The following is a 16,331-nucleotide window of genomic DNA, read 5'->3' on the forward strand; positions in this document are numbered from 1 at the left end:
GCCGCTGCCTCTCTTCACCCAGCAATACAGCTGCTTAAACATGGCCAGCGCCTCCCTCCCTATACCTCCCCTTCCTCTCACAGCTCCGCCTGATCCTTTACATTTGTGTTTTTAGGAGGTGTCAGAATCCCGCCATTTCCCCACTCTATCTTCTATTACCATTTCTTGTGGATGCTTTGAATTCGTTTCCTTTACTGAAAACACAGGAGGAGACAAAGAAGAAGTCACAAGGCTACTGACTGAGAAAGGAATCACTCTGTTTCAGAAACCCATGCATGACCTTTAATCCAGCGATCCACCGCTCATGATATGATTTCTCAACAGGAAACACCTGTATGGATTGTTTCACTATAACCCCATGATGCTTGGCCTGGAATCACTCCCCGATCCCATGGAGACCTGGGAGATTATAGAGACGATTGGCAAAGGCACTTATGGCAAGGTCTACAAGGTAGCCAACAAGAGAGATGGGAGCCTGGCTGCCGTGAAGGTTCTGGACCCCGTCAGTGTGAGTAAGAGAAGGCTATAATGACCAGCTAGTGCTTTGGACACATTAGACTTATGATTTCTTTTCCTGATCTTAGTGATAAATTTCATGAATGCTGGCAGGCAATCTCAAGATGAATCCTGGTTTGTCAGCACCTCTGAAGAAAGACTTGACTGAGTTTCCTGGACTTGCCAGGCATGGTGGAGCACACCTTCCATCCTGGCACAAGGAGTTGTGGGGATGGGTGGGAAGGTGAGAGGTGGGGGTAGCGGTAGAGACAGGTAGATCTCTGAGTTCAAGGCCAGCCTGGTTTACAAAGCGAGTTTCAGAACCAGCCAGGGCTGCACTAGAGGAGCCCTGTCTTGAAAAACCAAAATCAAACTAAACAAAAAACAAGATCCCCAACTCCCCTTAGACTTTGGTTTCTCGCTAGTTTTATTTGCTGTTTTAGTGTTAGCGCCTCAGGCTTTTAAAAATGATTCTCTTGGGAAGAATGCTATATTCCATTCCGTGTTCTCTCGTAAGTTACTAAATGAATCAGCCTCATGATATTCAATCATCCGAGGTGACATTTTATTTCAAAGCATTGAGGGTACCAAGCTTTGTGCTGGGCTGCACGATGAAGCTGTATCTTGCTTGCGTGGGCCCCTTCAAGCTTTGAAAATTCAGACATTTTTCAATAAAAGATACTTATTATCATTGTAAGGAAATTTTATTGTGTATAATAGCCAAAGGTTGACATCAAGATCAGAAGAGCTGCTCTTGGGTACTTTGAATACGTGAAAATGATGGCTTTAATATGTAGTAGAGTCCAATGTGGTGCACACTTGTAATTCAAGCTCTTGGGAGTTGCAGGCTTTGGAGGATTTTGGGGGGGTTGGGGGTCATCATGGGATGTACAGTGAGATCATGGTTCAAAAAAAACCCAACTTCAAACTTATAATCAACGTGCTTTATTACTTGGTGGCTTGAGCACACTGATGTCTGTACCTTTCCTCACGCACTAGTCTTAATCAAACATATACTTTTCTAACCTCTGTTTAGGATATGGATGAGGAGATTGAGGCCGAATACAACATTCTGCAGTTCCTCCCCAGCCATCCCAACGTCGTAAAGTTTTATGGGATGTTTTACAAAGCCGATCGCTGTGTGGGAGGACAGCTATGGCTGGTTCTGGAGGTAAGAGGCTCTGGTGGGGTAGCTGTGGATTGGAAGCGCGTTTGCAGGTGCAGGTTGGAGGAGTCCATTCTTCCTGAGTGCCAGATACCTGAAGAGACAGAAAATCCTGCAGTGCTTACAGCAAGGTGTGAACCAGGTTTCTTGTTTCCATGCTTCGGAAAAAAAAAAAAATGTAATCCCCTTTTCTTCTATCACAGAGTCTATCTAGGAATCCGATTGGAAAATGTTATTGTGTTCTATAAACTGGAAACATGTCACAGAGCTCACGTTCCAACTCGGTACCGTCCCTTTCTGAACTCTGCCCATGATGCCGTTGGCCTGAGCCATTTATATTTGCCTGTTCATGGTCATGGTCTCCTGAAAAACCGAGTCTGAGAGTTAGGTGTAGAAAGATTAGCGGAGAGAGAAGTGAGGAAGAGATTACAGAGCACTGACCATGGCGCCAGCCAACTCTCTACGGAAATGGCTATCCAGGAGCCTGTCCACTGTTGGTCTCATCTGTACCTCTGCCCTCTGGGAAGGCAGTCTCCTACAGAGGAGGGGGCAATTCCTAGTGAATGGTACCTGGGAAGAGAGAGCATAGACTTCCCCAGCAGCATCTGCTCTACAGAGGGGATGTAAAGAGGACACAATGTGTACACAGTTGTCCTGTTTTCTCTCTGTTATTAATGGGGATGAATGTCATCTGGGTGCAGAAGACCGAGTCCCCTGAACTGAGACTGAGGATAACAAGGACAGTCGGACTGGTCATTTGCTCCATTCTCACCAGACCCTCCTGATTTGTCTTGGACCTAGCCCCTCTGAATCAGCTCACACTTCCCTGCCTTTGTCGTCAGAATGGTGCAGGGGCATGACAGGAGCATGAAGACACACGCAGACACCTCGTGCCAGTCTTCTTGTATCTGGGAAAGTCTGAGAATGAGACAGTATGTATCGGCTGCCATGGCAACCGTGGGAGGAAGGTAGTCTCGATATTTCTGTCCTATTAGTTGTCTTCCTCATAATCTCTCAGTGCAGGGAATTTTGATTTTTATGAATCATCTTTGAAATGTTAATTGTCATGTGAAATCATCCGTGTATTCTCCCATCATCTTTGGAGTTCATTAACCACCTACCTTCCCCTTCACCTCCGCCCTGAGGATGTTAGGGTTTTATCTTGACACAAAGCTGTTTAACACTGATACCTTGTTCAGGAATGGCATTGTGTCTGGAGGCTCTGGTCGTAGTCATCTTTAGCTCCGTAACAGCTCTGTCCCTCCTTGTAGCTTCATCATGGAAGTACAGTGCCCCTTTTATTCATCCCCTTCTCTGTATATCTCACCCCACCCCAAACATCTCCGTATTCAGACAAAGGGAATTTAACCCTTTAAAGGGAATTTAACTCTCTGAGGCTGGCCAAGGGTCTGCTCTGTGTGCTGCCTGGGGAGCAGGAGGCTGCTCATGTCAAAGGTGCTTATGAGTCAGTGCTCTTCCCAATGAGGTGGGATGGCAGATGCTCCAGACAGTCAGATTCAGCACCTCAGGTGCATTCCAGACAGTCAGGGAAGCTGTGAATATCGAGGAGCCAGACCGTGACCGTGAACGTGCCTGGAGCCTTGTGCTGATGCCCCACAGCCAAGTACCCTCTTGCTATTTCCCATTGGCCAGCGGACAGGTAACAAGGCCACTCAGAGACACTGGGTGGCTTATCCCTTAGCATTCAATATGCTGACATTTATCATTTTGATGGTGGTTTTGCCAAAGCTGGTGGCATGGAATGCCACTTTCTGTGACCCAGCATGGGTTGTCTATAGCAGGCTGCTGGGTAGCTCGATGTGACCAGTGCCTCCATAAGTCTCCCAGAAACACAAGGATAGACTTCTAATGGTGGCAGAAGTGCTCAGCTTTCTTTAGCTTCAGTATTCCACGGATGGCCAGAGGGCCAGAGAGGAGAGCAGCATGACCACGGCAGACTTTAGACTATTTGTGCCCATCAGCTTTCTGTTACTATAACAAAATGCCTGAGGTAAACCAACTTAAAAAAGGAAATGCCTCTTTGGCTCATAGTTAGAGAGTTTTCAATCCTCTGACCAGGTGACTTATGGGCACAGACCAAAGAGAAAGTGGTCCACCTCATGGTGGCTTTGAAGCAAAATAGGGAGCAAAAAGAGAGACCAGAATCCCCATTGACGACTTAACTTCCTCCCACCGGGCCTTACACACTAAAAGGGTCACTGCCTCCCAATAGTACCATGTGCTGGTGGTCAGCCTGTTAGCACACGATCTTTGGGGACACTAACCGGGATGGTAGTACCCCAGACTACTCACAAAGCAGATGACAGCAGGCTGTGGTGTACCCCCACGGTTCTGTTCCATCTGTGGCTTTTAAAGGTCTGCCTTTTGAGACTCCCAGTCACTATAATTATGGTGTGTATAGTGTTGTTCCCCCTGTCCTTTACACTGAGATCACATTTATATTGTCTCCGCTCTCGGCCTGCTGGATATGATGAAAGGACCAGAGAGGAGCTATTTCATGGATTAATTTTAGAGGGTAGAAAAAGGTTATTAATAAGCTCCTCAAATCACCATAGCTCTGAAAACAAAAGCCAATAAAAATGTCAGTTCTGAAATTCATTACCAATTTGTTAGTCGAAAGCAAACAAAACTCCCTTCACTGTAGACACCTACTGCATTAGGAAGGCATGGAGCGAGAATGCACTCCATGATGTGCGGGGCAGGGTGCATTTGTTTTAAGTAAGTATTCAATTTAAAAAATCCATAAGTCCCATTGTCTTACCCAAATAAGACATGACAAGGAATTAGACCTTTGAGAGCAGCACAACACTTGGAAATGGTAGCTAATGCTCACTAAGGCACACTTTCTTTTTCTCCTTTTAGGACAAAAACCTTGACAGGTAGACACTAATCATTTCAGCGTGAACCAAATGCTCAACGTTTGAGAAACCCTTTAGAGTACCATGAAAAAGGCTGCAAAGAAAAAAAAATCAAAGTAAAAGAAAGAAAGAAAAAAAACCCTTTGCTTTTAAATTAAGTTAAATAATTGGCTTTAAAAATAATCTCTTCCCCTGCCCTGCCTAGAGATCAAAGTATAAGTTCAGAGCCAAGGCAAGGGAGAGGAAGAAGAAAGGAAGGGAGGGGGAGAGGGAGGGGGAGGGAGAGGGAAGGCTGGGAGTGCATATATTCCAGTGAGCTCTTGCTTTCATTCAGGCCCTAGAAGTCCAGTCTAGTCCCAAACACTACCAGAAGTGTTAAGTGGCAAGCCAGTTTCACCCACCGACACTGCGGCATGAGTTGAGTTTGTACAAGTTGACGATAGGGCCCGATGGGGAAGGGGAGTTGGTGGGATGGCGTGTGTCCTAAGCGCTAAGTGCTGTAACAGCAGTGAGGGAAGACAGCAAATGTCTGACAGGACCAGGGGAGAGCTTTGAAAGGCAGAGCAGCGTCTGCAGGCTCATGCTAGCTGTGTTCAGCACAAGAGAATTAAGAAACGGCTGTTTGGAGTAATTCTTTCCACCAGTCACCACACCGAGAAGAGAGCTGGGAGTCCAAACACGTCTCAGGGACTGAGCATCTCCCTGTTGGAAATGCTCCTGGGTCCCAAGGGACATGGCTTTCATTTGTGTAGTTGCAAGTCAGAAACACGACCTGGTGTTCAGTAAAATCAAGATTATCTGTCCCAACGTACGTGGAAAACAGCTGTTTTGGGCTACCAAGAGGCAGACACGATGCTATGACATCTTTATGCTCTTGTAGAACCGAACAACCTTGGAAGACTGATCACAAGGCACTGCAGAGAAATTCCCCTTAATTCTGCCACCTCACAGTGTCAAATCAACACCATGGTATAGGAGATACTTGATAGTTGGAGCTGAGGCTTAGAACAGAGGTCTGGCGACCGTGTTGCCTGGACTATTCCATAAGAACTCAGAGGAAAGTGGATGGCTTACTGAGCAAGCAACATATTATTGCTTGAAGTTTTGATTGTCCTGACAAATGCACACGCTGTGACTGAGTCAATATTCAGTGATGTTTTGAAGATGAGACGAGGAAGGCAAATGACATTTTTCTGTTTTTCTTAGTTTGCAGCAAAATGCTCATTAAATTCTAGGTGCATCCGGCTGCTTCGTTTCCTGAAGGGATAGGGAGGAACCGTGGGCTGGAGAGACACCTCAGTACTTGAATCTGATGGCTGGCAGAACGTGGAGGAAGGGCAGGCTTTCATGCTAACCCTCAGGGCTGGGGCAGGAGACTCAGGTGCCTTTGACAACTCTAGGGGGGTTTATTTTATTTGACACAGTTGAATATTATTTTTTGTTTTATTTTTAAAAGGCTCAGTCCATTTCACTGCACACTGACTCTTGTAAGTATATACCTTTCATATCTAAGTTAGCACGGTCTTTTTCTGCACCCCCACAGGCTGCCCTTTTAAAACCTTGCTAGTGGGCTTATCAACAACGCAGGACAGCTTCCCTGTGAGGTACCCTGAACAGTTTAATTACATTTCTGTGAGTTCTGGAAAGTCAGACAGCTCTTAACTCTGACATTTACTGAACAAAAGGCGCCGGGTGAATAACGCCTCCTTGGGTTTTGTTTTGTTTTTCTAAATTCACAGCTGAGTTTTGATCCCGCTGACAAATAGCTACCTTTAATCCCTTCCTAAGTTCTGAAGTGATGAAGAAAGCTTCCAAATTTGCTCCTTTAATGAAACAAGCTGACAATGTCCTTGTCAAACAGTTGGTCGGGAAGAGAAGAAACTCCGAAGAGCCTTGAGGGGGAAATTTCTAGCATCACTGTTAGTTTGGGTCAACACCCGGCATTTAAATGTCCTCTTGGTAGGATTTCAGCATTCCCCTCCAACAGGAGAGAGCATATTCACCCTTGAGATGGGAGCCCAGCTGGGGAGTAGCCCGGATGGACCTGCTCTTGGGCTTTGCATCCAGAGATGCAGAGAATTTACCAGGTACTTTCATCTTCTTGTATCCATTGACTGTCTTCACCATCCACACAGAGGTGCTGAGAAACCTATTTTGATTCTATTTCCTAGGTAATTCATGTCTTGACTTTGGGCCCCCGACTCCCTTGGTTGCTGCTGCTGTTTGTGTATGTGGTATATATGTGAGCCCCGGTTCATGTGTGTGCCCTTGTGTTTGGAAGTTAGAGGTCAATAACTTTCTCAGTGGCTCTTTATCTTATTCTTTCAGACAGGATTTCTCACTGAATCCAGAGCTCACCAGTTCAGGAAGATTGTGTGGCCAGAAAGCTCTAGGGATCTACTTGTCTCTGATCTCCCCAGTGCTGGGGTCACAGATACTAACTGCCACTTGGCTTTTAATGTGGGTGATGTCAACCTGACCCTAGGCCCTCATGCTTGCATGGCAGAAACTTTGCAAACTGCACTGGCTAGTTTGATGCCAACTTGACAGAAGCTAGAATTAACATAGAGGGGGAAGCCTTAGCTGAGAAAAGATTGGACTGTAGATATGCCTAGAGTACATTTTCTTAATTAGTTACTGGTAGGGGAGGGCCGCATTGGTAATGGGTGGTGCCAACCTTGGGCTGAGTGGTCCTGAGTTTTATAAGAAAGCAGGCTGAGCAAGCCATGAGGAGCAATCCTGTAAGCAGCATCCCTTCATGGCCTCTGCATCAGCTTCGCCTCCAGATCCCTTCCCTGTTAGAGTTCCTGCCCTGACTTCCTACAGTGATGAAGAGTGACATGGAAATATAAGTCACTGCCCAAGTTGCTTTGGTCATGGAGTTTCATCACAGCAATAGTGACCTTGCCTAAGGCACCAAATGAGCTATCTCTTCAGTCCCTCTCCCAGAGATGTTTTCAAAATTTCTGATGGATGATAGCCTGGGTCTGATGCTGCTGTCCTGGGTTCCTCTGCCAATCTGCTGCCAAAATTATCTTTCCAGAATGTAAACCTGAAGACCTCCTGCCTTAAGCTTCCCTAGAGACACTCATGGTCCTTATGTCATAGTTTTGAAGTAGACACAGTATAGAGCGATAATGCCCATTCTCTGTCCCTCTTCCCAGCTCTCTTTGCCCAAGAGCAGCAGAGTGCTTAGAATTCCTTCATGCTCCCTTTTTTTTTGCTGGGATATCTCCAACTTCTTGCTCTGGACGCTCTTCCACATCCTACTCCAAACCCTTTTGCCTTTTGAGTCTGAAATGTTATCTCCAATGGAAAACTGTCTCAGCCCTTTGGTCCTCCCTCAACAGAGTTGACCCTACTCCCCGGTCACATCCTCCCTCCACAGTGCAAACGAAGTTACTTTGGTGCTCATTTCTGGGCAGAGAGCCCTTTGAGGCTGGGGACTGTGTCATCCTAGGATTGTCGGGGTGAAAACAGTCTAATTGCAGCCACTGGGAGCAAAAAAATTAACCCTGAATGTTATTTGTCCTTTCAGGGTCCTGCAATGCACAACTAGAATCCAAGAGTTTGGAGCTGTTTGATGTTCATCACTGTGACAAATACCTGACCTAATTAAGTTATAAGGAGAAAATGCTAGCTTAGCGTTTCAGAGCTTCCGATCCATGGCTAGCAAGACTTGAGGTTTGGAGCCTCTGGTAGGAGTGCTGATGGCAATGGAACTTGTGTAGAACAGCTCATCTAGTCGTCCGTACCACTCATTTGGTGGGGAGTACGCCCCAAGGACCTAAGGCCTCCAAGGCCCTTCTTCCAAAAGACCCATAGCATCTCCTAACAGTACCACCCTGGAGGCCAATTTTTAAAAAATTTTTTTTCATTAGATATTTTCTTTATTTACATTTCAAATGCTATCCCGAAAGTCCCCTATACCTTCCCCCTGCCCTGCTCCCTTACCTACCCACTCCTACTTCTTGGCCCTGGCATTCCCCTGTACTGGGTCATATAAAGTTTACAAGACCTAGGGGCCTCTCTTCCCAATGATGGCCGACTAGGCCATCTTCTGCTACCTGTGCAGCTAGAGACACGAGCTCTGGAGGTACTGGTTAGTTCATATTGTTGTTCTACCTATAGGGTTGCAGACCCCTTCAGCTCCTTGGGTACTTTCTCTAGCTCCTCCATTGGGGGAGGGCAATTTTTTAATGGATAAACTTAGTGGGACATTCCACATCTAAACTATAGGAAGATAGAATATTGGAATACAGAATTTGGGACATGAGAGCCAAAGGGATTGAGTGACCAGTTCAACTTGATATTGGCAGATTGCTGACTTCAAGGTCACTTAATATAGTATCAAACCCAAAGGGTCATCATAGTCTTTAAACATTTCATCAAGAGTCCCTACAAAACATTTCCCGATAGTAATTTTGTGCTAACTTTAAGAATGCCATGATTTCCTATTGAAGTTTTAGTGATATACTTACGAGCAACTTAGATGCTCAAAGCACCGGCATTTCACTCCAAGCTGATTGTACTGTACAAGAATCTGCCAATTGCACAGCGGGGATGGCACCCATAGGTTCATCCTTTGCTAGATGCTGCAGTTGTTCATAACTAGAGTTGAATAGCTCTTACTGTGTTGCAGTCTCTTTTAGTATAGCTAGCTGCTGATCTGTGCTTCCTTGGGTTTCATTATGTAAGAAGGCCAGTCCACCCAAGCAGGGGAGCACCCCGCACCCCCCCCCCCCCAACTCACTAGTTGCCTCTTATTTCAGACAAAGCACCACAGGGAGCCCGAGTCTCTAAAGAAGGGTTTTTACATAAGCTCAAGGATAGCTACTGGCATCTGAAGCTAGCTCCCAGTTTGTTCTCCAGAAAAATGCATGGGTTTATATCACACTGCCCATAAATGCCTTGATTTTTTTCTTTTTTTCTTTTTAATTTTTTTATTAGATATTTTCTTCATTTACATTTCAAATGCTATCCCAAAAGTCCCCTATACCCTCCCCCCGCCCTGCTCCCCTACCCACCCACTCCCACTTCTTGGCCCTGGTGTTCCCCTGTACTGGGGCATATAAAGTTTACAAGACCAAGGGGCCTCTCTTCCCAGTGATGGCTGACTAGGCCATCTTCTGCTACATATGCAGCTAGAGACACAAGATCTGGGGGTACTGGTTAGTTCATATTGTTGTTCTACCTATAGGGTTGCAGACCCCTAGCTGTCTCTTGAGAGGCTATGCTAATGCCTGGCAAATACAGCAGTGGATGCTCACAGTCATCTATAGGATGGAGCACAGGGCCCCCAATGGAGGAGCTAGAGAAAGTACCCAAGGAGATGCCTTGATTTAAAAGGAGGCTAGTAGCAAGCAAACATTGACGTCTGCAATTGGTGCGGTTTATCCCTGAATCCCCTGGGCATATGTATCAAGGGCATTCATTTTGCCTCTTCAGTCTTTTTCATCCTCAAAATGTATGTTGTTGTTTTTAAAGACAATAGTCACATAAAGTGAAAAGTATCCAGTAAGTCACCATGGTTACAGACACATTCTTTTTTTTTCTCTTTCAAATTTCTAAGTAATAACTTGTGCTTTTATACTTGACTTGGCAATTAAAAAGTCAGCTTCTGGTATCAGCATAAATCACTACTCATAAATCATTACATTAAACAAAGAGCAGACATATACAAAGAACCTGATTTGGTTGGCTAATAGAAATTTGCAAACTATTTCAGTCTGGAGTTTTGTGATCTGAAAATTTAGCACATTGTCAGTAATCCGTAGTTTTTTTTTCTTCTTCTTCTTCTTCTTCTAAATGCCTTTGTCTTTTCTTTCTGTTTGGGTTTTCTGGCTCCCTCTCTCTCCTGCACCACCTCTCCAGCTGTGTAATGGGGGCTCTGTCACTGAGCTTGTCAAGGGCCTTCTGAAGTGTGGCAAGAGGCTGGACGAAGCTGTGATCGCCTACATTCTGTATGGAGCCCTCCTGGTAAGAATGTCTATTGTGCACTCCTGGCTTCTCATTGCACGTTAACTATGGAGAGTAAACTCCGGGATGGAGTAACCTAGTGTGTGCTTTGATCAGGGCTGCTGGGTCCATTTGCTGACAGCTCTGCTTTCTCTCTTTTTCTCTCTGTCCCGCGATGGTGCTGGGACATCGTACAGGGCCTTCAGCATTTGCACCGTCACCGAATCATCCACCGAGATGTGAAGGGGAATAACATTCTTCTGACGACAGAAGGAGGAGTTAAGCTCGTTGACTTTGGTAATGAGTCTATCATTTGTTTTCTTGATGTGTGCAGTTTTAGCCAAAGGGGGCAATTTATTGCAATCTCTGAAGACCGGGGCTCTCTGCTGTGCCACCAGCTCAGGGACTTTCCGGGCAAATGGGCCCAAGAGTAGGGAGGGGGCCTTCCAGATGCCCTTTGCTAATTATTTTCAGCTTTCAAAGCAATTTTATTAAAAATAGAAAATAAAAGTATTGCAAAAGGAAAAATTGACAGAAAATGGCATTTTGGTTTTGTTTGTTTTTTACTTTCTGTGAGACTCTCCCACCTCAGGGCAATTGTCTATAATTTACATTTTTCATCTCTCTTTTGCATATGAAAAGAGAAAGCAGTTTGGTCTTTTAAATGACTTTCTCTAGCCTTGGGCATACTTATCCACAGTGCACAGAAGGCAAACTGGTCTTTTGGGCCTGGGAGATGTGAAATTCTGACTATTGCTTCAACACATGAGGCTGGTTGACCCGAAAACATTAATAGGAAATGCAGACAGTATTACCTGAGGCCGGAGAGTGTGGACTCTTCTCCCAACCTCTGCTTTGACAGTCCTAAACCCACAAGCCATTGAGCTCTCTTTTTTGGCATACAGAATTATTTATTTACTCTTCTAAATAAGTTTAAGATTAGTTAGTACCTCTGGGTTATTGTTACAAATAATGAGAAACCATTTAGAGTACTCCTAAATGTTCCTAACATCACCAGAGTAAATTAAGATGGTGGTTTTTAATATTCACTTTTTTATTCATAAGAAATATGAATTTGGTATGTGAATGTGTCAGCAAACAATTTGCGAAAAAGAAGTTACTAAAGAATGAATGAAACTGGGAGTGGACAGATGGCTAAGTATCTGTTGCTCCCAGAACCTACCTGGAGGCTCACATCCGTCTGTACCTCCAGTTCCTGGGAACATGACACTTTCTTCTGGCCTACTCAGTCTCCTGCATGCATGTGGTGCACATACAGACAGACAGGTAGACATAACACTGCTACACATAGACTACAAATCAGTTTTTAAAATGAGGTTGCTTTAGGTGTGTTGGTCTGTGTTTGAAGAAGCTAGTCAAGAAAAAGGGTAGAGGGAGCCGTTGTCCAAGGCTGTGTTCCTCTGTCAATAGGAGGAGTGACAGAACTGCAGTGTTGTAGTAGCAGTGTAATTTCCACATGGTCCTGAGGGTATTGATCATATAGCCTGGAAGGGCAAGGGTGGGACTTAAAGTTGACTTCTCCAGGTGTCAGCTTAGCAAGCTTCGAGAGAGAAAGTGTTGTTAATCTTCCCAGTGAAAAAGTTCCTGAACATCCAGTTTCTGTAAGAGAAGTTTCTAGAAACTAAAACCAGAAAGGTTGTAACTGTTTGTTTACTGTATTGTTTTGGGGGGACTTGGCGAAATGGGGGTTATCTGTGGTACTGTGACATGTAGCTGTTTGGAAGGCTGAGGTCCATATATCAAGTGTGTGTGGGGTGGAGTGGGGGGAAGGCAGCAGCCCTTCCTGGATCTCTGTGAAAGAGAATGCAAATGGCCAACCCAGGAACCAGCCTGTGGTTCTCTGCACATCATGCAGGCCCTAGGCAGGTCTCTAGGGTGTGTCCATTGCTAAGCAGCGTATGGTATTAAGACCTGAATTCTTGTCTTCAGTTGCAGTAGTGCCAAAGTTCCTCATTTTCAACAGAGCTATGCTAGACTATTGCTTAGTACAAAAAAATTAATTATTACATTTATAAAGTGCACGGCATAATTATTCTCTGATTTGGTCTCAGAAGAACCTATACGTTAGGCACGATGGTTGCCATTGTCCCTAGCTTGAAGATTGAGAAACTGCAGCTCAAAGATAGGGCAGACACACCGTCAGTGAAAGGGCAATGCTGAACTGGAAGGCGAGGGATCCTCTGAACTTTCCATCCAGCCTACATTTGTCTCTACTTTATTTGATGGTACAAAGAAGAGAGGTCATTGGAGGACACTGGACTAATATTGAAATTCAGGTCCTCAACAGTGAGCTTTAGATAATAACGCTGTCAATTTCTTTTTCCATTTCAGAAGCGATGCTTTCTTGCCAAGATTCTAGTCTTGTAGGCTAGATAAGGGATGGAAATCTTTTTGTAACTACACTGATGCTCTCTTATAGATAATACTTGCCCATCTCCCTCCTCTATAAAATGAAGCACTTATTAAAGAAATCGTCTGAAATAATTGAGAAACATAATAGGAAGATATTTTAGGCTGATCATAGTTGTTGACGTTTTTTTCTTTATATTCCAAATTTCCATTCACACGGACAAGAATATTCATTAGGAAACAAATTCTAATGATTTTGATAGAATGATCAAAACTCCATTCAGAGGTTAGCAAAGTATTGTTCATGGGAAAGATATGACTCACTTTCTATTTTTATGTAGCTCATGACCTAAGAATTATGTATATGTACATATACAGTCATTGTAGCCCAGATCTTGTTATAGCTCAGACTGGCCTCAAACTCACTATGTAGCCCAGGCTGGACTTTAAATCTTGATTCTCTTGCTTTAGCGGGATCCCAAATGCTAAGATTGCAGACATGTGCCACCATGCTTTGTCTAATATATATATAGTTTTTCGAGACAGGGTTTCTCTGTATAGCCCCATAGCCCCAGCTGTCCTGGAACTCACTTTGCAGACCAGCCTGGCCTCAAACTCAGAAATCTGCCTGTCTCTGCCTCCCGAGTGCTGGGATTAAAGGCGTGTGCCACCACGCCTGGCTAATTTTTATAATTTTTAATGACTGCTAAAACCTCAAAAGAATATATTATGATATGTGAAAATTATATTTGATTCAGATTTCAGCATCCATAAATGAAGTTTTATTTAGATATGGGCACACTCATTCGTTGACGCGTTTCTGTAGCTGCTTTAGCACTATGGTAGCCGTTAGTAATTGTGACAGGGACCATGACACCTAAAGTAGCTACTGTCGGGACTTTTATAGAAAACATTGCCAACCTCTATCCAGCATCTCATGCTCACTGGTAAATCCTGATACCCTTTTCCCGTAGGTGTCTCAGCTCAGCTTACAAGCACACGGCTGCGGAGAAACACATCAGTTGGGACCCCATTCTGGATGGCCCCCGAGGTAAGCAGGAAATATCTAGTTCTTTGCCCTTGTTCAGTGCCTTGATATTATGCCTTTTTATGGGCAAGACATGCTGTCTACAGTTTTCAGGCCAGAAGTCTTTATCTTTGTAGACCTCTGAAATCCTCATTGGTGAGGGATACTGATAAGACATAATCTCAGAGAATCAGGACTAAGTCACAGCCAGCTCATAGGGTGCCTTCACGCCCTTAGGAAATGGTGACCCTCTGGGAGAGGCAGCTTTCTTCCAGGGGCCTGACAACCTATGGCTTGGTGGTGAGCCTCATTTTAGCTCCCAGCAGCCTACAGAGCTGCATGCAGTTTCTCTAGCTGTTCCAGCCATGTACATAGCAACGTCTTCTGGGAACACTGTTAGCTTACTGCAATAGAAAAGGATTTGGTCCTAATTTAGTTCTGGCCTCAATACAGAGATGAGGCGCACAGAAGTCGGAGAGCTTTCCAGCTGGGTAAGCTGTGTGTGAGTCACCCGTGCAGCTGGCTTGTTTGGTCAGCATTTCCCAGCACCCGACCTTCACCTGAAAGCAGCTCTCTGGGAGAAAGCAAATGGATTCTTTGTATCAGAGGACTCAGGCAGTTGCCTCCTTAGACGGCTTTCTATCTCCACTCTGTATGCATGGTCCATCATACAGAAGCTAAGATAGTAGGTAGCTCACGCCAGTCTCTGCTCAGAGCAGTCGCTACTCAATTTTCGTCAATGTTCCCCACTGTATATGGCCTTTCTTTTTGTATTTGGGTAATAGACCCACTTTAAACAAAAAGCAAAAGCTGGCAGATTATATTATTTACTTACTGTAAACGTTTCTTAAATAGGTTTAAAAGTATGGTACTAGATCTAAACTTCTTGTCACATATTTATAGACCCTTTTAAAAAAATATTTAAAAACTACAAAGCCAGTAACCTGCAAATCAGCAGTTTGATGAGACAGGCTATTGTTCTGTGAGTTAGCATGCCATTGTGTCTTAGCACACAAGGGTGGGTTCTTTGAGTCTGGCATACCACATGCCACATGTTGACCTGGTCCCTACCCACTGCCACGTGGTTGTGTTTCGGTCCATATGATCTCTCTTTGCGAACAGTACCTCCTCTGGCTTCTAACGGTTGCTTTCTGTGAGCTGGGCAGTTTCACAACAAATGAGTGTGGGTACTAAAACTATAAGGCAGGCAGTTACCCAGGTGATCTGAGATGTTTGCATTTGTGACAGTGCAACCACTGACCTTAAAATGAAGAAATACCCGTTCATAAGGACCTGACCAACCCCACAGGGGCGGATGCTCACAGTTCCTTTGGACAGCGAGCAGAGCCCTCCTATCATGTTTTATATCTGTCTAAGTTTATTTTCAATTTCTTTCCCCTACGTCACTTCTTAATTCTCCAACAGTAGTGAGCAACAGATTCCCACCACCACCACCCCCAATCCCTGGGCCACACGGAGGCTCCTACGTCTTGTCTTATCTCTGGGTAGGAGCCAGCCACTGTAGCCTTCACACCCAGCCTGCTCTTAGCCCACAAGTCACCTCCGCACAATGGAGGAGGGACAGGACTCCCAGGACTTGCAGCTTTGGTGGGTACTTGAACCCTGAAACTCTACATTCAGAGCTGGCCCAGAGTAGGTGCTCAATGAGTAGTTGCTGGCTGAGTGACCACTGATGAGGGAGCCAGTGGGGTTAGATGAATGGACCGCACCTCAAGGAAGGCACCGAAGCTACTGGATAGGCCAGTACCTCCTTAGATGTCAGGTGATGTGTCCTGAAAGAGAAGCTAAACGAAGCCCTGAGGCCCGTAGAGTGGTGTAAAATGGAAGAAGGCACTCCTGTTCTAATCCCAGCAAACTGCTTCTCAGGATAAGATGAAAAGAGCCGCGCCCTGGCTTTGTGTACTATTAGATGTCTGTGGCTCCCCAGCTTTAGTTGGGTTAAGTGAAGCACATGGACAAGCAGTGACCTGGTCCACGGGAGCTTCTGTTTCCCAGATTGCGTGGCCGTGGTTGTCCCCCCAGCTGGGCAGTCCCACTGTCTACTGCAGTGAACTTTTTTTTTTTTTTTTTTTTTTAAATTGGCTATTTTATTGATTTACATTTCAAATGTTATCCTCCTTCCCGGTTTCCCCTCAGCAAACCCTCTATCCCATCATCCCCCCTCCCCTGCCCATGACTTCTGTGAGGGAGCTCTTCCCCCTACTCCCCACTCAGTGCCTTGGCATTCCCATCCACTAGGACATCGAGCCTCCACAGGACCAAGGGCCTCCCCTCTCACTGATGCCAAATAAGGCCGTCCTCTGCTACATATGCAGCTGGAGCCATGGGTCCCTGAATGTGTACTCTTTGGTTGGAGTTTAGAGTCCCTGGGAACTCTGTGTGTGTGTGTGTGTGTGTGTGTGTGTGTGTGTGTGTG

The 16,331-nt window shown here is 45.1% G+C and overlaps 1 protein-coding gene across 1 annotated transcript in view; it reads left to right on the forward strand.

The window, feature by feature from the left end:
- The first annotated feature begins 327 nt into the window (after positions 1–327).
- The window catches only part of Myo3b (myosin IIIB), a 328,196-nt gene continuing 312,192 nt past the window's right edge, over positions 328–16,331 (forward strand). The window contains exons 1-5 of the mRNA XM_021193757.2: positions 328–508; positions 1,532–1,666; positions 10,414–10,518; positions 10,695–10,794; positions 13,842–13,918. Of these exons, the coding sequence (XP_021049416.1) occupies positions 359–508; positions 1,532–1,666; positions 10,414–10,518; positions 10,695–10,794; positions 13,842–13,918 (567 nt within the window). The 5' untranslated portion in view covers positions 328–358. The remainder of the gene's footprint in view (positions 509–1,531; positions 1,667–10,413; positions 10,519–10,694; positions 10,795–13,841; positions 13,919–16,331) is intronic.

Source organism: Mus pahari, chromosome 3 (assembly GCF_900095145.1).
Source record: "Mus pahari chromosome 3, PAHARI_EIJ_v1.1, whole genome shotgun sequence".
NCBI classification, from domain to species: Eukaryota; Metazoa; Chordata; class Mammalia; order Rodentia; family Muridae; genus Mus; species Mus pahari.